We start from the raw sequence: 24,899 nt of genomic DNA, 5'->3' as shown, positions 1-24,899 counted from the left end.
CTTAAAGGGGACGTAGCTGTACGCCCATTTGCCCAGCCGTGCCATTGTGCCGACGTATATCGTCGAGCGCTGGTCGGCAAGCTGGAGCAGCCATTGTTGGAGCAGCTCAGAGGGAAGGCGCGGGTCATGTGATCTGTCAGTTATCATTGTTATCTTCTAGTAACTGCCAGTTTATGGAAAAATCCTGATCTGTCTCTCATTAATCGGATGCGTTCTCCCTTCCAGAATTATCAGCTGCAGATCCAGGTCACTGACTCGGTGGGCAACACATGCAATGGGACGCTCAACGTCAAAGTTCTTCCTGTCTACCAAAACAGCGTCAACTTCACGTAAGAGTGTGGAAGAGGGGGGATGGGGGGGTCCTAAAAAGTGGTGAGCTCCTCTATTATTATTATTAGCACCCTCCTGTGTGGAATCCCTGGTTTGGACCTTGTATTGCACTTACCATGAAAGTAGACAAGGGGGCCTCACTCTTCTTGCCGCACTCTTCAGAGTATACATTTTTTGAAGACCACCTTTTTTCTTTTGAAAAGCCGGCAGTGTGTGAAACACACCCAAAAACTCCACCCGGTGCCAAAAAAAGTGCACACACATAGGCCTGGATTCACAAAGCACTTACGCTGACGTATCTCGAGATACGCCGCGTAAGTGTACCTGTGCACGGTGCCCACAAAACTAGATACGCCTGAAAATAGGCTTCATCCGACCGACGTAACTTTCCTACGCCGGCGTATCGTGGGCGCATATTTACGCTGGCCGCAAGTGGCGCTCCCATTTATTTTCTATGCACATATGCAAATGAGGGAGATACGCCGATTCACGAACGTAGTTGCGCCCGGCGCGTAATATACGCGGTTTGCGTAAGTCTTACGTCCGGCGTAAAGTTATTCCCCATATAGGAGGCGCAAGTCATGCAAAGGTATGGACCAGGGAACACAAGCCGTCGTATCTTTTGTCATTTATGTAGTACGTGAATAGGGCTAGGCGTAGGTTACGTTCACGTCGTAGGCAGTGATTCGACGTATCTTAGGCAGTTGTTTCGATGTTATTCTGAGCATGCGCACTGGTATGCGTCCACAGGACGGCGCATGCGCCGTGCGTTATTTGTATCTTTATGACACTCAATCCATCATTTGCATGGGGTCATGCCTCATTTGCATGGCTCACGCCCACTTCCACTTACGACTAAGAAACCCAGCGTAGATTTGGAGGTAAGTGCTTTGTGAATTCGGTGCTTGCCTCTCTGCGCTGCGTCGGCATAGCGTATATTCGATACGCTACGCCGGCATAAATATGCGCCGATGTATGTGAATCCGGGCCATAAAGAGTGACGCAAAATGTGCAACGGGTGTCACACTTGTCCCCCACAAGGAAGGACCTTACCCTGAAACCCCCGGGGGCGTTAGGCTCCTGACGGGGACTGAGGTACTTCACTTGGTCCATCTGGACGAAACCAGACGGACCCCTTTCTCTGGAAGGTCTGCCGAAACAAACCCACCCAAATACTTGGTGAGACTCCCCCGAAGGGAGACCCCATGAGAAAGGGCGTACTAAGCCAGAAGGCCATGTCCACCCACTCCCAAGGCGTTCAGGGTAGGCCCGAGGACCTACACCCTACTAATCACACTGTGACAAAACGTGTAACAACCAACAAAAAAAAGAAATAAAAGTGACAAACACGGGGATAAATAAAAAGAAAGTGGGGAGAAGGAAGGTGGGAGAAGTGAAAGTGACCATCGTGCAATACGATGGCCAGCCCCTCGTCCAGGAATCAAAAAATTCCTCTGGTCCCAGCCAAAAGACTCCGCCCTAGAGGCAGGCCCGAAAATGAGACCACCGTTGTGGCTTCAGAATGTGGGTGGAGCTAGAAGCTCAGGTGTGGAGATCTTATTCCTGCCCCCCCCCTCAGTATTTTATTGATCATTTTAATTGTTTTTGCCCAATTTGCACAGAATGATTTGCTGGATAAATGCCAATTTTTCATTAACCACTTCCGGACCGCCGCATGTGCATATACGTCGGCAGAATGGCACGTACAGCGTACCTGTACGTCCCTGCCTAGACGTGGGTCGGGGGTCCGATCGGGACCCCCCCCCCCCCCCCGGTACATGCGGCGGTCGGTAACCCGCGGGGAGCGATCTGGGACGAGGGCGCAGCTATTCGTTTCTAGCCGCCCCCTCGCGATCGCTCCCCGGAGCTGAAGAGCCGTATGTAAACACAGCTTCCCTGTGCTTCACTGTGGCGGCTGCATCGATTGAGTGATCCCTTTTATAGGGAGACTCGATCGATGACGTCAGTCCTACAGCCACACCCCCCCTACAGTTGTAAACACACACTAGGTGAACCCTAACTCCTACAGCGCCACCTGTGGTTAACTCCCAAACTGCAACTGTCATTTTCACAATAAACAATTTAATGCAAAATAATGCAATTTAAATGCATTTTTTGCTGTGAAAATGACAGTGGTCCCAAAAATGTGTCAAAATTGTCCGAAGTGTCCGCCATAATGTCGCAGTCACGAAAAAAATCCCTGATCGCCGCCATTAGTAGTAAAAAAATAAAAAAACTATCCCCTATTTTGTAAACGCTATAAATTTTGCGCAAACCAATCGATAAACGCTTATTGCGATTTTTTTTTTTACCAAAAATAGGTAGAAGAATACGTATCGTCCTAAACTGAGGGAAAAAAAATTGTATATATGTTTTTGGGGGATATTTATTATAGAAAAAAGTAAAAAATATTGAATTTTTTTTCAAAATTGTCTATTTTTGTTTATAGCGCAAAAAATAAAAACCGCAGAGGTGATCAAATACCACCAAAAGAAAGCTCTATTTGTGGGGGAAAAAAAGGAGGCCAATTTTGTTTGGGAGCCACGTCGCACGACCGCGCAATTGTCTGTTAAAGCGACGCAGTGCCGAATTGTAAAAACCCCTTGGGTCATTTAGCAGCATATTGGTCCGGTCCTTAAGTGGTTAATAGACGTCCAAGTGTTGAACCTTGTGAATGTGCAGGCCAGGAATTTATGATTCCCACCACAGGTCCTTTTCTTAGAATGCAGTGGCATGCTGGTGTTTGGTGGCATTTAAATAAATATATTTTCAGATTTTCGCACAGCTGCAGAGTTTCCAGGTATTCACAGTTCTTCCTCCCTCTGCTCTGTAAGGTGCGGTCATGTGTATTGTAATGGTCACCACCGTTTACGACCTTCCATCCCATCCAAGACAGCTTATCGACACTCCAACCAACAGGCAGACCCGATCCATTCCATAAGAATTCCCTCAATAACGAGACTGACCAGCTCTGTTACTGCGTCAAAATATGAACTAACTTTTAATGGTTTCTTCTCAGATTTTATACAGTTTTCAATCATGTGACAGTATTCAAAGGGACAATGAGATCTCCACCCCCCTAATCAAACACCAAGTCTAATTACTAAACATTCTAGACGTGTCGGTGCCGGCCTATAATTATCATCATCTAATCACTGCACATTCCTTCATTAACAGCATAACAAACAAAACACCATCACACACTGAGTTCCCTAGGCAGACGTTCCGTCTCCGCATACAGCTTGACACCTATTCACACCTCTGAGCATCAATAGGCTTTAGACAGTGTTATCACACAATTAAAGGCCTTTCAAGAGCCAGCCTTATTTAACATGTCACTAGGCTATCCAGAGAGATGAGTCACTATTGACTGGTTGGGTCACAATTAACCAACAACTTGCAATCTCTCAAGATCCTGCAATATGAATTATTATTAATGTCCCATCTCATGTAATACATGAATTATGATTCACTTGCCACCCCATCTCCTGGCTCAATCTGTGCCCAAAAGTCACTCCTGTTACATGTATGAATTGTCTATTGATTGTTGCCTGAATTTATCCCTCTCAGGTCATCTTCATTCAGTGTCACCATCCCAGAAAATGGCGGACCCAGCTATCTGGTGACCACAATGAAGGCGACCGGGACCAATGTTCTGTACCAGCTGATCGATCCCAGCAGCATCTACTACATCGAACCAGGTATCCAGTCGCCTGTATAATCCAGAAATCCAAGAAGCTAGTAAGAGACACAGAGCAATATGGGATAGTCCCCCCAATGTTTTTTTTTTTCAGTTACTGCATTGAATGTATAGATTTGTAGATCGGCCCCTAGAGGGAGCTCTCACTGGTTCAATGCTATTGCTCTGTGTCTGGAATGGGAAAGACACATGTGGTGAGAGGTGCTGCACACCCCCGAGAAATGCAATATGGGATAGTTCCCCTAATGGAGTTTTTTAGCAGCAGAGTTTAATAATTACCAAAAATTATATAGGTTAAAAGTATGGGCTTTATTAAATGTGGATGTAGATTATTATGGTCATCACAGTTAAAATATGAGCTCTGGCAGAGAAAATTGTAAAATGATTACATATACAAAAAATGCAAACACAAAATTGTTGCACAGCATTACATATCAAAATGCATCTGTATGTATACAATATATCCCGACGCGTTAGGCAGCATTAGTAGCAGCACTTCACACTGAGATATCAGGACACAGCACAGGACTAAAACTGGGATAGTTGGCAAGTATGATGCAGCTGCCTTGGGTCCCGCAACAATGACGGGGGGCCCAGGGCAGCTTCCTCTTTTGCCCTGCCTTAAAGATGGCCCTGTTTGACTCCCCATCCCAAAGCTCACCCTATAATAGGCTGCTGACACCTCTGTTCCTCCTAATTATACCTCCTGCTAATGACTATCATAGACCGAGTTTCCAAGTACCAGATCCAGATTATATTCCCCCAATAACCTATAAATGACGCGGTTAATAAACCGGTGGTGACACTTCCTGCTCCGTGTCCGTGGAAGTCCAGGAGTTCAGTGATTCTCGGTGATAAATCTTTATGTGACCGTAAAATGTCCACTGTCCTTCTTTCAGCCACTGGCACGATCAGAACAACATTTAACCTGGACCTGGAAACCAACCCGTCACTGGTCACCACCATCCTGAAGGTCCGAGCCTATGACAGCACCCAGCGCTCTAACAGCGCCACCACCACCGTCACCATTATCGTCACTGACGTCAATGACATCGCTCCGCAGTGCAGCCCTGCCATTGTAGTGTAAGTATGATCACATGACACAACACTAGGGGCCAGATTCACAAAGGACTTACGACGGCGTATCTCCATGTACGCCGGCGTAAGTCCGAAAGTGCGCCATCGTATCTATGCGACTGATTCATAGAATCAGTTAGGCTTGAATTCGGCCAAGATACAACTGACGTAAGTCTCCTACGCCGTCGTATCTTGGGGTGCATATTTACGCTGGCTGCTAGAGGCGCTTCTGTATATTTTCGCGTTGAATATGCAAATGACCTAGATACGCCGATTCACAAACGTAGTTCCGGCCGGCGCATCTATATACGCCGTTTACGTAAGGCGTCGGTCCGACGTAACTTTACCCCTCATAAAGCAGGGGTAAGTCATGTTAGGTATGGACGTCGGAGACGTCGGAACACAGTCGTATTTTACGTCGTTTGCGTAAGTCGTCTGTGAATGGGGATGGGCGTAGGTTACGTTCACGTCGACTAAACATTGAGCCGGCGTAACTTAGGGACAAAATTCGACGTGATACTGAGCATGCGCGCGCATGCGCCGTTCGTAAGGCGCGTCATTTACGCGGGGTTCACGATTCATTAACATACAACACGCCCCCTACTAGCTTACTTTGAATTAGGCGGGCTTACGCCGGCCCATATACGCTACGCCGCCGTAACTTCGGGCGCAACTTCTTTCTGAATACACTACTCGCCTGACTAAGTTACGGCGGCGTAGCGCATATGAGATGCGCTACGCCCACCTAAAGATACGCGCATCTTTCTGAATCTGGCCCTATATACCACATATTAAATCATTCCAAGAGAAGTGGTACTGTGCAGAGTCCATACATACAGAATAAAAACAGATACTGAGAATTGCACCCGGCATACAGGACAAGAGAAGTGGTACTGTGCAGAGTCCATACATACAGGACAAGAGAAGTGGTAATGAGCAGAGTCCATACATACAGAATAAGAGAAGTAGTACTGTGCAGAGTCCATACATACAGGACAGGAGAAGTGGTACTGTGCAGAGTCCATACATACAGAATAAGAGAAGTAGTACTGTGCAGAGTCCATACATACAGAAGAGAAGTGGTATTGTTTTTTTTCTGTATTTGATGATTTGTGGATCTCTTGTGGTGTGAATACTGAGATCAGATGCTCTCTGGGTAATATTAACCCCTCGTTCTCTTCCGCGAATAGGAAGCAGGTTTCACAGAACGCTCCGGTTGGAGACCTAATTGCGTCTTTGAGCTGTACGGATCCCGATTACAACAGCACCGGCCTCACCTATTCCATCACTTCCAACGCCAACTCCCTGTATTCCTTCCGCATGGTGGGCAACCAGCTGCAGGTGAGTGTGGATTGGATAAGGAAACTCTATAGGGGCCACATTGTTCCCACCAGGGGTCACACTTCTCTAATTGGGAAAAGTAGATGGGAAGAAAAGCTAAACTAAATGGAGGAGCCCCCCCCCCCCCCCCGGTCCATACCAGGCCCTTTGGGTCTGGTATTGATTTTAAGGGGAACCCCACGCCAAAATGTAAAAACATTGTAGGGTACCCCCCCCCCCAGGATCCATAGCTTATCTGAGCTTGCAGCCTGGAAGGCCAGGAAAGGGGGGTGGGGCAAGTGAGCACTCCCCTCAAACCATACCAGGCCACATACCCTCAACATGGGGGGGTGGTTTGGGGCAGGGGGAGACTTTTTGACACTTTCACAGATTCCGATAAGCCCCACCCGCAGACCCCCACAACCACAGCCCAGGGTTGTAGGGAAAAGGCTCTTGTCACCATCAACTAGGGCCGATCCGCCCTATAGGCTCACTATGCAAGCCGCTTAGGGCCCCGCAAAGCTGCGAAGGGCCCCCCAAATTACTAGAGGCCCCGCCTGGTGAGAAGTCATTTTCGCCACCTCGCCTTTTTATTTTGTCTCTTTGTTCTGAATCCCAATAAAGGCGAATCTTTGTTCAGACGTTTTCCTCCTCTGCGCAGATCAATAACACTCTGAATTACGACTCCTATGAAATGGCGAGCGTGAATTTCCAATATTCGGCCACGGTGGTGGTGACTGATAACGGCACTCCGAAAATGACCAGTAAGTTGTTTTATTACTTTATTAATAAAGGGCTGAGTTCACAAAGTTTTAACACACGGTTTTCCTATTCACTCGTATGACTGTCATTTTTAAACCTCACTGAAAAATAACTGTCACTTTTTAAAAAAAAAATAAGGGCTCCTTCACACTAGCTTCGGCGTCTGAAGAGCAATCCATGTTTGAAATCACTCTTCAGGGAGCTTTTGGCAGGTGCTGTATCACCGCCTCAACAACGGCTTGAACCCTGAACCCTGCACTAGCGCACAGGGCCGCTGATAAGGCAGTACAGTGGCGGCTGGTGCCTCATTTTTTTGGGGGGGGGGGGGGGCTTGCTCGATCGTCAGCCTACCAGCCCCGCGCTTACCCTATCTAAGTCGCGGGCATCGCTTCCTCCTCGTCGATATCAGGGCGACTCTCCCTGCGTCTTCTCGTCCTCCTCGGCGGCCATAACGATCTCTTCTACTCCCGGGCCAACCGTGTCTCAGGACCCGCTTTCTGATTGGCCGGGAGGAGAATCAGGAAGACGATAGGGAATATTAATTCGCTATTGTCACACAACTCGGTGGGCTCAGAGCGCAGAGGTCAGGACTCTGTGCAGGTCAGTCAAGTTCCTCCACCCCAAACGTGCTCATCCATGTCTTTATGGACCTTGCTTTGTGCACTGGTCCCAATCATTAGGTGGAGGGGGGATTATGGTGTGGGGGGGGGGGGTGTTTGTTTTTTTTATGATCGATCTACATACACAAAGTAGTTGCAAGGATATGTACAGTTTTACTAAAAAAATTGCAAAATTGTGTTCAGGACTTAACATTTGTTTTACCCCCCGTCATGAAGGGGTTAACTATTCGGCAACCTTCACAGACCTGAGATTTTCTGACACCCCGGACACAGGGTGGGGGGGTCATTGAGGGGAGTGATAAATTCTCTTGTCCTTGTTTTTCAGCCAACATCCCGGTATTTGTCACGGTCACCCCGGTGAATAATTATGATCCGAAATGCGCCGGCCCGCTGACATACAGCATCAATGAGAACCAGCCGTTTGGGACTGTGGTGGGACAGCTGAATGCCACAGACGCTGACTATCCCTTTAACAACGTGGAGTACAGTATCACCGGTGCGCAGAACCCAACAATGTTCTACATCAACCCGAGAAGCGGTGAGACCCATTCCTGTCTTTCTTCATTTGTTTCCCTTTATTTATATAGCGCCGACATAGGATGTAGCGCATCAAAGAGTACAAAGATCCTTGTTTCAACATAAATGTATTGTAAAAATATTTTTTTAGGCCACCAAATATTTTAAAAAACCAACATGTGCTGCATTACTTTCCTCTTCTCTGGAGCTGTCCCAACACTCACTGCTCTGGAATCCAGCACCACCACACTTCTAGGTTGAATGATGCCCAGTGTCATTCAATCCACTTCCTGTGAGCCCACAGTTTGTAAAAGTAGGGTGATCAGACATCCTCAGTTTCTGGGGACAGTCCCCGGATTGAGGATACTGTCCCCCGGACCAAGTCTGTCCCCGGTTTTGTCCCCGGATTGGATTTGAACAGGGGCTGGGGCAATTTCAAAGACAGTCAGTGCAGAATTAACAAAAAAAAAATCTGAATTACACACCCCGCTCCACCGCACCTACTAGCTTAGGGGGGTGTTTTTCCATTATCTGTACCCCTTTCTGACATTTAACCCTTTGAGTGCCCTAGATGTTATCCCTTTCCCAGCCAGTGTCAGTACAGTGACAGTGCATATTTTTTTAGCACTGGTCACTGTATTAGTGTCACTGGTTCCCACAAAGTGTCACTTAGTGTCCGATTTGTCCGCCGCAATATCGCAGTCCAGCTATGAGTCGCTGATTGCCGCCACTACTACTAAAAAAAAACAAATATCTCCGGATTTCATTTGAAAAATCTGGTCACCTTATGTTAAAGCGGGCTTCGAGATTGTGATAAGTCACTCCCCTGCAACTACGGGGCCTGGGATGTTCGGAAAAAGCCCTTGCCCCCATCGATATGGGGACAAGGCGCTCTAGGGGGCCCGAGCCCACCTTGCCCCAAAGCAATGTGAGGGCATGTGGCCTGGTATGGTTTTATTAGGGGGAGGGTGGCGCTCGTCACCCCCCCCTTTCCTGGCCTGCCGTGCCGCCGATCCTGGTATGGATCATGGGGGGGGGGGGGGGGTACCCGACGCTTTTTTTTCTGCATTTTTCATTGCTGGTCTATTTTTGTTTACATTCATCTGTCAGCAGGGAAGCCGCTGACAGCTGATTAGTCATCAGTTGTTAAGGACGTGGCGGCCGGCTTCCTGAGCCTGCTCCTTAACAACCAGCTATTCTTCCACACAGAATTCAAAACGTTTGATTATTTCTTGGCCGATCCGAATTCGAATCGTTCTAAAAAATTGGAATTTGTTAGAAAACTACTAAACGTAATGGTGTAGATTCAGGTAGGGGCGCGCAATGATACGGCAGCACAGCGTATCGTATTTACGCTACGCTGTCGTAACTTACAGGAGTAAGTGCAGTATTCACAAAGCACTTGCTCCGTAAGTTGCGGCGGCGTAGCGTAAATGGGGCCGGCGTAAGCGCGCGTAATTCAAATGTGGAAGGGGGGCGTGTTTTATGTAAATGTTTGATGACCTGACGTGATTGACGTTTTTTATGGACGGCGCATGCGCCGTCCGTGTACATATCCCAGTGTGCATTGCTTCCAACAACGTATTGGTTTCGACATGAACGTAAATTACGTCCAGCCCTATTCACGAACGACTTACGCAAACAATGTAAATTCAAATTTCGAAACGGGAACGACGTCCATACTTAAAATTTGGCTGCGCCTCCTAATAGCAGAAACAACCTTACGCTGAAAAAGCCTAACGTAAACGACGTAAATACATTGCGACGGGCGTACGTACGTTTGTGAATCGGCGTATCTAGGTAATTGGCATATTCTACGCCGACAACTACGGAAGCGCCCCTATCGGCCAGCGTCAGAATGCACCCTAAGATACGACGGCGTAAGAGACTTATGCCAGTCGTATCTTAGGCAAATGTCGGCATATCTAGCTTTCTGAATACAGAAAGTAGATACGCCGGCGCAGATTTGAATTTACGCGGCGTATCTATGGATACGCCGGCGTAAATTCTATCTGAATCTACCCCAATGAAACTAAAACTGAACAAATGTCCGAAATGAATCAACAATACAAAATTGGTGAGGAATGTATCCAAAATTAAACAAAAACACATTTTTCCATTCTGCGTGTTTATCAGGATGTTTACTTACATCAGAGCCAATGGAGATCAGAATAAATGAGAGTTAATTAAATTCACTTCCTAATTAAATCTGTGTTCAGCCTGTTATCTCCAGCACAGCAGCAGAGAGAAAGAAGCATCCTAAGAACAGGATGATATAGATGATGGATTGAGGCGGCACTAATGTTTTTTTTCTGGTCATATTAATACCAAGAAAGTGTCGGAGATCAGAAATAAGAGTGCTCTCAGATTTTATTGAGAAGGCCGCCATCCTCAATGTACCACCATTCCACACACAGGACAGGTCAATCTGCTCGGCCCCCTGGACTACGAGAAGCAGACCACCTACAACCTGCGGATCCAAGTGGTGGATCTGAATAATGACATCTTACCAGACCCAAAGAACCAGAGGACCGCGTTCTGCACCATCACCATCAACGTGCTGGTAAGAGGTCAAACTGGACAACTACAGAGACCCTCTGGAGACCCTTTGTCAACCCCACCAACTATGTAACATCTGACACATACAGTATTCATAGGGAAAAACCACAAACGCTGTTCATGGTAAAAAAATGTAAAAGTTTACTTAACCACTTCAGCCCCGGCCCATTTTGTAGCTAAAGGACTGGGCCCCTTTTTGCGATTCGGCACTGCGTCGCTTTAACTGACAATTGCGCGGTCGTGCGACGTGGCTCCCAAACAAAATGTATGTCCTTTTTTTCCCACAAATAGAGATTTCTTTTGGCGGCATTTGATCACCTCTGCGGTTTTAATTTTTTGCGCTATAAACAAAAAAAGAGTGGCCATTTTTTTAAAAAAAAAAAGCAATATTTTTTACTTTTTGCTATAATAAATATCCCCCAAAAATATATAAAAATGTATTTCTTTCCCTCAGTTTAGGCCGATACGTATTCTTCTACATATTTTTGGTAAAAAAAATCACATTCCTGACCAAATACATACATACTCGCATGTCCTATGGCCATATTTGGTCAGTGATGTCATCACCACCCCGCCCCTCTGCTTACATGGCTGAAGATTCCCGGCCAGGTGAGTGAATGGGACCGGTGACATCACTGGTTAGTAACGGGCCCCGTGGTTCCCACCAGCTCAGGACCTCCTCTGGAGCAAATGGCTACAGAAATGTGAAGAACTGAATGGTGTAAAGACGTTTGTGGTCAAATTTATAGCACCGGTCTATCATTTCTGTGTAACTCCACTATCAACTGCCATGCTGCAGCAGTTGGAGGATGTACATCATTTCAGGTGTACCAGTTTGATGAGACAGACTTCCTCCGCCAGGCTTCTGCGGAGAGATTTTCGATCCACGTTCATCTCTCTGTATTGTCTTCCCAGGACTACAATGATAATCCCCCCATCTGTACACCTCCTTATTATGAAACGACGATCTACTCCACCCTCTCGACGGCAACCCCAGTTGTTTCATTGCAATGCAGTGACGTAGATGTTACCAACGCTGTGCTGCGTTACTCCATTGTGGGCGGTAAGTTATCTTCCCAGTGTGCATTGTGTTAGAATTAGTAATGAAACATTTGGTTATATTGATTGTCTGTTTGTACATTCGTCCAAATGAGTCCATACATAGGCAGACTATCTGCAGGGGTAAGAAACAACCCAGACCTGGCTGCCATTAGTGTGAAGCACCATGTGATCAGCTCAGATATCAAACAGCTTGCAAGGGAAGCTGCATATGGGCCTTTAAGTGTTTTTTATTTTTATTTTTTATTTTTTATTTTTATTTTTTACATTCATACACACTCTCATACTCACATACATACATACACACACACTCTCACACATACACTCATACATACATCAACTCTCACACATACATACACACTCTCATACACACATACACACTCTCATACACACACACATACATACATTCATACACACTCTCATACACACTCTCATACACACATACATTCATACACACTCTCATACACACATACATCCATACACACTCTCATACACACATACACTCTCACACATACACTCATACATACATCAACTCTCACACATACATACACACTCTCATACACACATACACACTCTCATACACACACACATACATTCATACACACTCTCATACACACATACATTCATACACACTCTCATACACACATACATTCATACACACTCTCGTTCACACATACATTCATACACACTCTCATACACACATACATCCACACATACATCCATACACACTCTCATACACACATACCTTCATACACACTCTCATACACACTCTCATACACACTCTCATACACACATACATTCATACACACTCTCATACACACTCTCATACACACATACATTCATACACACTCTCATACACACATACATCCATACACACTCTCATACACACATACATTCATACACACTCTCATACACACATACATTCATACACACTCTCATACACACTCTCATACACACATACATTCATACACACTCTCATACACACATACATCCATACACACTCTCATACACACATACATTCATACACACTCTCATACACACTCTCATACACACATACATTCATACACACTCTCATACACACATACATTCATACACACTCTCATACACACATACATTCATACACACTCTCACACACACATACATTCATTCATACACACTCTCACACACACATACATTCATACACACTCTCATACACACATACATTCATACACACTCTCATACACACTCTCATACACACATACATTCATACACACTCTCATACACACATACATTCATACACACTCTCATACACACATACATTCATACACACTCTCACACACACATACATTCATTCATACACACTCTCACACACACATACATTCATACACACTCTCATACACACATACATTCATACACACTCTCATACACACATACATTCATACACACTCTCACACACACATACATTCATACACACTCTCATACACACACACATACATCCATACACACTCTCATACACACATACATACATACACACATACATTCATACACACTCTCATACACACATTCATACACACCCTCATAAATGCATACATTGCCTTTTGAAAAACCACAGCTTACTGTACCTGGCTGACCAGTGCTTGGCATCGGCACCATTGAGTACACAGTACTGCGTGGAAGGGACACAGGGTAGGTGGGTTCTCAGGAAGCTGCTTTTCCTGGCCCGTTACTGCCTGCTCCAGCTCCGCAGTTCAATGTTTATAGGCAGTTCGTAGTCACGGCTGTACAAGAACACTACAAAAATAGCGGCTGGCTTCCCCTGCCTGGCCGCACTTTGCTTCTTCTCCTCCCTGCTGCGAGGAGTAGTGAGTGAAGCTGCTGTCACATCTCCTGTCAGCCTGTAGTGACAGAGCCTAATGCAAAATTATCATGGGGCCCCCCATGCACCTGGGGGCCCCTGGGCGGAGCCCATGCGTTGAGGCAGCTCTGACTGAAAAAGCAAATTTTCTACATCTTGGGTTTCTTTGGGGCCATTTAGCAGTAAATGTATCCTTTTTTTTTGTAAATGTATCTTTTTTGGGTTTCAGACGACATACTAGCTATTTATTGCCATGCCATCCCATCAAGCAATGAGCACTTTAATTAGTAACTTTACCTTTGCCGAGTGAAGCTGATTTGTAAACTATGCTGGGTGGGTGAACGATGCTTCAGCACAAAATGTTTGTTAGTGACTGGTTCTCTTTACCAATGCAGCCTTTTGTGTATGGCCTCCTCTCTTCCCACAGGAAATACTAATGGCCGCTTTCAGATGATCGGCAGTAACGTCATGCACAACCCGTTCTCCTTTAACACCGCTGGTGGTGTATACGACCCTATAAAGTATGAGCTCCTCGTCCTGGTGACAGACAGTACGGCCTCCCCTCAGTACAGCACCACCGCCACTGTGTTCATCACCGTTATCCCCTGGACCACCACACAGCCCACCACCACGACCACAACACCGGTGAGTACATTTTTGTTTCAAGAAAAGATCAGAAGACATTTGAAGTAAATTGTGAATCGGTGAAGGCTGGTTGCAAATTTTGGGGGCAGCAAACAAACCTGCCCCCACCTGCGGAAGACAGAGGGCGATGTTCAGTCCCCCCCCCCGCGTGGGAGACGGACGGCAGCGATCACTGACTGCGACAATCAGTCCCCTACCTGCGGGAGACTGAGGGAAGTGATCAGTGCCCCCCCCCACGGGTGACGAACGGCAGCGATCAATTCCCACCCCTGCGTGGGAGACGGACTGCGGTGATCAGTCTCCCCACCTTGGAGATGGACGGCGGCGATCAGTGGCCTTACTTTAGGAGGCTGATGCTGTGCTTCACTCCAGGGAAGAGCCAGGGCCATTGCTTTTCCTCCCAGCCAAACAGAAAGTGGGTCTTGAGACCCGATTGGCTGGGAGTCCTAAGACTCCTTGGCCAATCGTGTCTCAGGTCCCACTTCCTGATTGGCCGGGGGGAGAATCAGAAAGACAATAGCGAATAATTATTCGCTATTGTCACACAACTGGGTGGGCTCAGGGCGCAGTGCTCGGTCGAAAAATGATCAACCAATTAGAATTCTATGTGAAAAATAGCTGGTTGTTAAGCAGCAGGTGGGTAAATCAGCCACCGCGTCCCTAACAACCGATGACTCATCAGCCGGCAATACAAAAAACTTCAGGAATGGTATGTATTTTAAGGGGAACCCCACTTAAAGTGAAACAATATAAAATCCCTTTAAATATAGTGCACGGTGGTCCCCTTAGTCTGTCTGTAAAGTGGCGCATCTGTACCATGTATAGAACCTGCTGCAGCAAAATTTAATACATTTCTAACATTTAAAAAAAATTCAAATAACATTTAAATTGCCTCAGGGTTGCAATTGCTGGCACCTAGCTATTTAAAAAAATTTAAAATAAAAAAAAAAATGGTGTGGGGTTCCCCCTCCCCAGTCCATACCAGGCCTTTTGGGTCTGGTATGGATTTTAAGGGGAACCTCACTGCAAAAGTAAAAAAAAAGTAAAAAAAAAAAGGCATAGGGTCTCCCCCATGAGTCATACCAGACCCTTATCCAAGCATGCATCCTATATATAGGAGCTCGGATGTGGGGTCCTCCTTGTTAAAAGGGGCTTCTATATTACGATAAGTCCCCTGCTTAAAAAAAATGCGTGGGGTCTCCCCCAAGAGTCATACCAGACCCTTATCCGAGCATGCAGCCTGGCACCCCCACCCCACAGCCTCTTGTCCCCATGTTGATGGGGACAAGGGCCTCTTCCTGACAACCCTGGGCTGTGGTTGTCGGGAACCACAACCACAGACCCCCACAACCCCAGCCCAAGGTTGTCAGGAAGAGGCCCTTGTCCCCATCAACATGGGGACAAGATGCTGTGGGGTGGGGGTGCCAGGCTGCATGCTCTGATAAGGGTCTGGTATGACTCTTGGGGGAGACCCCACGCATTTTTTTTTAAGCAGCGGACTTATGGTAATATAGAACCCCTTTTTAACAAGGAGTCCCCCACATCCGAGCCCATATATATATATATATATATATAGAGTATGGGGTACATTGTACTCATTCACCTAAATAAAAACAGTACACAGGTTTTTGACAATTCCTTTATAAAAAATAAATAAAAAAACAATGTCCCCCCATGTAGATCCATTGTCAATCACGGCGCCCGCCGGACCTAAAAAAATTAAAAGCCCTGCCCCCGAGGACGGCAGAACGCTGAATGCCTCCTCCATCATGCTGGGGTTGGTGATGTCACAAGGGGGCGGTGCCACCCTACCTATATAAGAACTGTCAAACAGTGGAGCCTGCAGGCGGAGCGTTTTTTGTCCGGTCCGGTGGTGGCGTGATTGACGATGGATCTGTACAGGTGAACTTACCCTTTACGATGCCAATCAATCTGCATTTCACGATTCAGATAATTATAGAGAGACAAAGGCCGCTGCTTAGGATGGGCACAGCCAACCTGAGTAGAAACCCAGTCCAAACAGTTCTCAGTAATACTCAAGACAGAACCATATCCAGTGCACCAGCAGACAGACTGGCCAGGTACATGTTGAATTGTCCAGCAATCTATTTAAGGCTACTTGATTAGGGCAGGTGTGCACTACTCAGACCCGAACAGCAGTGCTGATAACAACCAGCAGATGGCGAATTCTCAAAGCTGATCATTATAATAGAAAGCAGAATCAATGGAGAGTTATTGAATGCAAGGTTTGTGATGTTCTAATCAACCCCTGTGCACCCCCAACATCCTGCAATCTGCTTTATTGCCACACCAGGCAGTACAGGGCCAGCTGATATAAACTGGATGGACGCTTCTCTTTCAGTCAATTAAAACCTCTGTAATGTTTTCTGTTTCCAGATTCCACAGAAGCAAACGACGATTGTGAATCAGACTCTGGAGTACTGGCAGCCCGACACCTGGTTCATGGTGGTCCTGACCATCACCGGGGCCCTGCTCCTCGGTGCCATTGGTCTGCTGACCTGGGCTCTGTGTAGAAAGTGAGTCCTCTGTCACAACACACACCGGGGTGGACAAATGAATGTAGAAATCAGGAACCAGTCAGGCCAGCCTGAGACAGGATTCATTATCGGGATCTGGGAAGGTGGGGGATGGAGCTCTCAAAGGCTGGCCATACATTATACATTGTTTTTTGCTCAACCAGCTGGTTGAAGGAAAAAAAGAGATGTACCTTACATTGGTGATCAGTGGGAAGAATGCTCCTTACATTGGTGATCAGTGGGAAGAATGTTCCATACATTGGTGATCAGTGGGAAGAATGTTCCTTACATTGGTGATCAGTGAGAAGAATGTACCTTACATTGGTGATCAGTGGGAAGAATGTTCCTTACATTGGTGATCAGTGGGAAGAATGTTCCTTACATTGGTGATCAGTGAGAAGAATGTCCCTTACATTGGTGATCAGTGGGAAGAATGTTCCTTACATTGGTGATCAGTGGGAAGAATGTTCCTTACATTGGTGATCAGTGAGAAGAATGTCCCTTACATTGGTGATCAGTGGGAAGAATGCTCCTTACATTGGTGATCAGTGGGAAGAATGTCCCTTACATTGGTGATCAGTGAGAAGAATGTTCCTTACATTGGTGATCAGTGAGAAGAATGTCCCTTACATTGGTGATCAGTGGGAAGAATGTTCCTTACATTGGTGATCAGTGAGAAGAATGTCCCTTACATTGGTGATCAGTGGGAAGAATGCTCCTTACATTGGTGATCAGTGGGAAGAATGTCCCTTACATTGGTGATCAGTGAGAAGAATGTCCCTTACATTGGTGATCAGTGGGAAGAATGTCCCTTACATTGGTGATCAGTGAGAAGAATGTCCCTTACATTGGTGATCAGTGGGAAGAATGTTCCTTACATTGGTGATCAGTGGGAAGAATGTCCCTTACATTGGTGATCAGTGGGAAGAATGTCCCTTACATTGGTGATCGGTGAGAAGAATGATCCTTACATTGGTGATCAGTGGGAAGAATGTCCCTTACATTGGTGATCAGTGGGAAGAATGTTCCTTACATTGGTGATCAGTGAGAAGAATGTCCCTTACATTGGTGATCAGTGAGAAGAATGTCCCTTACATTGGTGATCGGTGAGAAGAATGATCCTTACATTGGTGATCGGTGGGAAGAATGTTCCTTACATTGGTGATCAGTGGGAAGAATGTTCCTTACATTGGTGATCAGTGGGAAGAATGTTCCTTACATTGGTGATCAGTGAGAAGAATGTTCCTTACATTGGTGATCAGTGAGAAGAATGTCCCTTACATTGGTGATCAGTGGGAAGAATGTTCCTTACATTGGTGATCAGTGAGAAGAATGTCCCTTACATTGGTGATCAGTGGGAAGAATGTTCCTTACATCGGTGATCAGTGGGAAGAATGTTCCTTACATTGGTGATCAGTGAGAAGAATGTTCCTTACATTGGTGATCAGTGGGAAGAATGTTCCTTACATTGGTGGTCAGAATTATCCCATTACAAGGCTTAAACCATCCTTGGTGTCATGCCGCTGGCACCACAAAGTGGTATTGGCTCCAGAACTGCGCACCATCCAATGGGAGGTTAAGGAGCCACATCTCAAGGAACCCCTAACAGCCTCGGGTGGAAACCTCAGAGTTCTTCTCACATTTTAATAAATAAGGCTGAACCAAATTCCCAGCACGCAGTTTGTCTATTCCGACCAATCACGGTTGGCGCTCTCCATAGTGCAGCTCTAGATGACAAACACACTGGAGATTAATGGCGGCATTTCTTCTTCCAGATACCCGTTGTGTGCCCAAGGCCCGAAAGATGCCACAGAGCCCCTCCTGCAGGACCGGTAAGTGACTCCACTTGTGGGTGTGACAGAGTTGTGATAATTGGCGCACAAGGACACAAATTTTGGTGCACTAGAAGGACCCAGGGGTGGGGCTGAAGTAGGGACCAGGGGTGGAGCTGAAGGAGGGACCAGGGGTGGGGCTGAAGGAGGGACCAGGGGTGGGGCTGAAGGAGAGACCAGGGGCGGAGCTGAAGGAGAGACCAGGGGCGGGACCAGGGGTGGAGCTGAAGGAGGGACCAGGGGCGGGACCAGGGGTGGGGCTGAAGGAGGGACCAGGGGTGGAGCTGAAGGAGAGACCAGGGGCGGGACTAGGGGTGGAGCTGAAGGAGAGACCAGGGGCGGGACCAGGGGTGGAGCTGAAGGGGGGGCCCCCGTCAGGTAGGCTGTAGGGGGCCCCATGATTTCTATCAGCGGCCCTGCCAGGTCAGGGTCGGGACGAGGGGGGGAAAGGAGGGGAAGCTGCCCTGGGCACTGTAGTATCATGTGAAGTTTGGGGGGGAGAGGATTTGTGTCGGGAGGGGGAATCTGGGGGGGGGGGGGGGGCTCGACGGGGGGCGGCGGCGGCGGCAGGGGTTAAGAATTGTTCTGGGGGGGGGGGGGATTTGAAGGGTTTGTGCTAGAATGGATGAAATGGTAGAAGTGGTTCTTTTCTGGGGAGGGGGGGGGGAATTGTGCTGGGGGGGGGGCATTTGGAATGAGAGGGGAGAGGATGTGCACTCAGAGGGGAAATTTGAGGGGTAGAGGATTTGTGCTAGCAGGGGGTCGATTTATTTATTTATTTTGGTGGGGGATTTGTGGAGAGATAGGAGGATTTGAGCTGGGGGAGGGGCAAAGATTTGCGTTGGGAGGGGAGATTTCAGCAGGGGGGCAGATTAGTATGGGGAGGAGTGGGAATTTTTTGCTCATAGGACAAGCATGCAGATTGGTGCTCGGTTTTTTTTTTTTGGGGGGGGGTTAGCAGACACATAATGATCATTCATCCTGGGCAGGAGTCGCCAAACCTTCTATACAAAGGGCCACAGAGAAGGGCAGGATCTGGCACAGGAGTTCTGTCCTCCTCTTTGAGACAAGGTGGGGGGCAAGAAACAAGGAGGTTGTCACAGCTGCAGATGAAATGGCCTGGAGGGCCGTATTCGGCCCGCGGGCCATTTTTTTCCCGACACCTGTGCTCTAGCGGGTGTCACCCAGGCCCGTACCCTCCGCACCCCCCGTAGCAACGCCACTGCCCAAAAGTATTATTTGGCCTCGGGAACCTCTCTGTCCGGCTATACGGGTGATAACTTGCTGTTACCAAATGGTTTTCCTCCTTGCAGGTCATTACAGAACGCTGAGCCGCCCGCCAACCAGAACCAGCAGCCCCCTCCCCCATCCAAGGAGAAGAAGGACGTCGCTCCAGTCAGCCCGCTAAGCCTGGTATGTGATCATCCAATACAATGCCCATAACGAGGGCCACCAGGAGGAAATTACGATTATCATGATAAATTACATATGTGTAGGTGAGGTTGAAAAAAGACACAAGTCCATCAAGTTCACGTGCTCGACCCCGTCGCGACCGGGCCCCCGTGGACTCGATGTCCCGCGATCGGGTCACAGATCTGCAGAATGGGGAGAGGCCAGTGTAAACACAACATCTCCCCATTCTTCCTAGTGACATGTCACTGATCGCCTGTTCCCTCTCATCGGGATCTGCGATCAGTGATGTGTCACTCGTAGTCACGCCCCCTAACAGTTAGAATCACTCCCTAGGTCACACGGGGGGAAATGCTGATGTAAACAAGGCATTTCCCCATTCTTCCTAGTGACGGGACACTGATCACAGCTTCTTGTATTCGGGAGCAGCGATCACTGTCGTGTCACACACAGCCCATCCCCCCTACAGTTAGAGTCACTCCCTAGGACACACTTAACCCCTTCAGCGCTCCCTACAGGTTTATCCCTTCCCTGCCAGTGTCATTTTTACAGTGATCGGTGCATTTTTATAGCTGTATAAATGACAATGGTCCCAAAATGGCATCAAAAGTGTCCGACGTAATGTCGCAGTCACGATAAAAATCACTGAAACATATAAAATATAGATGCGCTAATATTAACTTAAAAGGTGATAAAACGTACAAAGAAAACTAATCAGGGAGAACACTCCATAAACTGTGAATTACTAATATGTCCTTAATTAGTGCACAGTGATTAGCAGGATTCCATGCAGGGAAAAAAATCACTCTCTTCAATCTGAATCAGTGGCGGCCCGCCCATAGGGGGCGCCCGGGCGCCGCCCCCCCTCCCCCAGTCAGTAAAAAAAAAAATCTAAAAAAAAAAAAAAAAAAAAAAATTTTTTATTTAAACATGTCCCTTTAAGGAAAAAAAATTCCAAAAAAGGTTCTTATGTGCACTGAGTCCGGGCGTCGGGCGCCGGGAAAAGCGCGGTATGGGTAGCGCCACGTCTGTGCAATCACGGGATTGCAGACGTGGCGCTACATTGGCAGCCCAAAAATGCCTTTGTGGCGCGGTCCATCGCGCCACTTGCTTCCGGCGCGATGGACTGCATTGTTATGGCTGGGCGGGTGCATCCACTATTTGTGCTCGTTCCGTCCTGACGTCCCTGGAAGAACAGGAAGTGACGTCGGGACTCGGGGCGCTCAGTGCGAGTACAGGTAAGCTGAGCTATGCCGCCTGCCTCTGCCCCTCTGTAATGGACTGTTTTCTCTGCAAAGTTCGGCGGCAGCAGCTGCAGCTGTCCACCCCCCTTCTGCAAAGATTACCTGTGTTCCAATTTTTTTTTAGTGAATATTCGGCCGAAATCGCGGCACCCCCCTCCCCCCCCGGGGGGGGGGATGGGGGTGCCGCGATTTCGGCCGAATATTCACTATAAAAAATTTTTTGGAACATTTGGAATTTTTTTTTTTAGTGGACATTTGGCCGAAATCGCGGCACCCCCCATCCCCCCTCAGGGGGGGGGGGGGATGGGGGTGCCGCGATTTCGGCCGAATGTTCACTAGACATGATGAGCAATTAACCCAGTGCAGATGTAGGCTCATTGCAAGGGTGGATTTTTTTTTAACATTTTCATGGAGTTGGGCATAATAAATGATTTTTAATGTTCAATGCAATGCATAATCTGGGTGAAATGCCAGCCGTCAGCAGCCTGAGCCCCAGGAGAAGATGGGGAGCTACAAGTCCCAGCAGGTTATAATATAAGGCTCCTAGGTGGATGGGAGTCTTATATTATAAACCTGCTGGGACTTGTAGTTCCCCATCTTCTCCTGGGGCTCAGGTGCATGCAATCCACCATCTATGGGACTACAAGTCCCAGCAGTGAGAAAAACTGGACAAAGATGGTGGATTGCATGCACCTGAGCCCCAGGAGACGATGGAGAACTACAAGTCCCAGCAGGTTATAATATAAAGCTCCGAGGTGGATGTATGACTGGACAGTGACACAGTGGGGACAATTGGCACAGTGGCTGTGTTTGATGGCATGGCACAGTGGTGACAATTGATGGCACAGTGACCACAATTGATGGCATGGCACAGTGGCTGCATTTGATGGCATGGTACAGTGGCTGCATTTGATGGCATGGTACAGTGGCTGCATTTGATGGCATGGCACAGTGGCTGCATTTGATGGCATGGCACAGTGGCTGCATTTGATGGCATGGCACAGTGGCTGCATTTGATGGCATGGCACAGTGGTGACAATTGATGGCACAGTGACCACAATTGATGGCATGGTACAGTGGCTGCATTTGATGGCATGGTACAGTGGCTGCATTTGATGGCATGGTACAGTGGCTGCATTTGATGGCATGGCACAGTGGTGACAATTGATGGCACAGTGACCACAATTGATGGCATGGTACAGTGGCTGCATTTGATGGCATGGTACAGTGGCTGCATTTGATGGCATGGTACAGTGGCTGCATTTGATGGCATGGTACAGTGGCTGCATTTGATGGCATGGCACAGTGGTGACAATTGATGGCACAGTGACCACAATTGATGGCATGGCACAGTGGCTGCATTTGATGGCATGGCACAGTGGCTGCATTTGATGGCATGGTACAGTGGCTGCATTTGATGGCATGGTACAGTGGCTGCATTTGATGGCATTGCACAGTGGCTGCATTTGATGGCATGGCACAGTGGCTGCATTTGATGGCATGGCACAGTGGTGACAATTGATGGCACAGTGACCACAATTGATGGCATGGTACAGTGGCTGCATTTGATGGCATGGTACAGTGGCTGCATTTGATGGCATGGTACAGTGGCTGCATTTGATGGCATGGCACAGTGGTGACAATTGATGGCACAGTGACCAGAATTGATGGCATGGTACAGTGGCTGCATTTGATGGCATGGTACAGTGGCTGCATTTGATGGCATGGTACAGTGGCTGCATTTGATGGCATGGTACAGTGGCTGTGTTTGATGGCATGGTACAGTGGCTGTGTTTGATGGCATGGTACAGTGGCTGTGTTTGATGGCATGGTACAGTGGTGACAATTGATGGCATGGTACAGTGGTGACAATTGATGGCACAGTGACTGTGTTTGATGGCATGACACAGTGGCTGCGTTTGATGGCATGGCACAGTGGCTGCATTTGATGGGCACAGTGAGGCTTATATTTTTTTTTCTTCTTCGTTTGCGCCCCCCCAAAAATTTTGAGCACCAGCCGCCACTGATCTGAATGCTAATCCAGCCCTCCACCGCTGTGATCAGATGATACAGGCACTCACAGACAGGGATTGCATGAAAGAAAAGAGAAAAAAACTCATTGCGCAATATTCGATGACAGATCAAAAAATGTAGGAATGGAAGCCCCACATGGCGGATCCCGTCTTGTATATGACGTTCTTATAACACATTATACTCTGTAATATCGATTCTATGACTTGTCCTTCTTTTCTTTTCTTGCAGCAGTTTGACGGCAGAGCTCAGGATCCAGGTAAGTGTTGGCTCCGCCCACAGCGCAGCATGCGGCCACCGGCCGCTTGAGATCTCTAACAGTCCTTGGCTCCGCCCACAGCGCAGCCTGCGGCCACCGGCCGCTTGAGATCTCTAACAATCCTTGACTCCGCCCACCGGCCGCTTGAGATCTCTAACAATCCTTGACTCCGCCCACAGCGCAGCCTGCGGCCACCGGCTTCTTAAGATCTCTAACAATCCTTGAACTGAACTTTCCTCCGTCCCCAGACGATCAGCGGCCGATATCGGATCATTTCTGATCAATATTAAGATTATTATTACTCAGCCATCTTTATACTCCAGTTGATGACTGTGCCTAGGCTGAGATGATGTCATCAGTCTGCTGCAGGCAGGAGATAACATTTCCTCAGTCTCCCCCCCCTCCCCCCAGTGATCAGACTGTACATTGTAACTCTGTAGTAGGAGGCGGAGGAGGTAGGGCGTTGACATACGGCTTGTATCGGCCGCCATGTTTATGGAGAAATGTCTTCAGTCACCTTATTAATATTCTTCCTCCTCTGCCGGCAGTGACGGGACGGGAGTATCTCTTCAACAGCCACACCGGGGAGAGACGTTGGGTGTGAGGAGAGGGAGAGACGCCGACTCACCGAAAATCATAATCACCACCACCATGTCATCCGAGGAGAGCCGAGGAATCACCAGATTTTATTCTGATGGAATTTTTATTTCTAGAACTTCTGTGAAAGGAAATGTAGAATTTATTGCGGAAATTATTCATTCAATAAGAAATCTATTGATTCTCATCATTTTCTGTGTGCAGTGCCTCTTCTTATCCTGCAGGGGGAGCCAAGAGCAGACGCTTGTATAGAATGTACTATACATACTTGTTATAGGTGATCGGTACGGATCAATAAAGGCTTCACAGTGGGACCCACACAGAAACTGGAAGATGGCGGCGCTCAATATAGTAGCAGAAGCTTCTACAGCGATGATCCACATCTAAGGAGATACCCCGGCTATAACATATACTCACTATATTACCAAAAGTATTGGGACGCCGGCCTTTATACACACATGGGCCTAGATTCAGGTACATTTGCGCCCTCTTACGGAGGCGCAGCGTACTGTTTTTACGCTACGCCTCCATAAATTACCTGCGCTACACTTCATTTACGAAGCAGTA

At 47.5% G+C, this 24,899-nt stretch overlaps 1 protein-coding gene across 1 annotated transcript in view; it reads left to right on the top strand.

Annotated features, from left to right (window-relative positions):
- LOC120944984 (cadherin-related family member 4-like) overlaps positions 1–24,438 on the top strand; it is a 42,781-nt gene extending 18,343 nt beyond the window's left edge. Inside the window, exons 7-20 of the mRNA XM_040358787.1 lie at positions 226–329; positions 3,901–4,031; positions 4,930–5,113; positions 6,298–6,448; positions 7,089–7,191; positions 8,135–8,347; positions 10,743–10,888; positions 11,800–11,947; positions 14,205–14,422; positions 16,820–16,959; positions 18,735–18,791; positions 20,105–20,204; positions 23,708–23,735; positions 24,284–24,438. Of these exons, the coding sequence (XP_040214721.1) occupies positions 226–329; positions 3,901–4,031; positions 4,930–5,113; positions 6,298–6,448; positions 7,089–7,191; positions 8,135–8,347; positions 10,743–10,888; positions 11,800–11,947; positions 14,205–14,422; positions 16,820–16,959; positions 18,735–18,791; positions 20,105–20,204; positions 23,708–23,735; positions 24,284–24,339 (1,779 nt within the window). The 3' untranslated portion in view covers positions 24,340–24,438. The remainder of the gene's footprint in view (positions 1–225; positions 330–3,900; positions 4,032–4,929; positions 5,114–6,297; positions 6,449–7,088; positions 7,192–8,134; positions 8,348–10,742; positions 10,889–11,799; positions 11,948–14,204; positions 14,423–16,819; positions 16,960–18,734; positions 18,792–20,104; positions 20,205–23,707; positions 23,736–24,283) is intronic.
- The last annotated feature ends 461 nt before the right edge of the window (positions 24,439–24,899 follow it).

The sequence above is a fragment of the Rana temporaria genome, chromosome 7 (assembly GCF_905171775.1).
Source record: "Rana temporaria chromosome 7, aRanTem1.1, whole genome shotgun sequence".
Classification (NCBI taxonomy): domain Eukaryota; kingdom Metazoa; phylum Chordata; class Amphibia; order Anura; family Ranidae; genus Rana; species Rana temporaria.
This window is presented reverse-complemented; position numbering and strand designations above follow the sequence as displayed.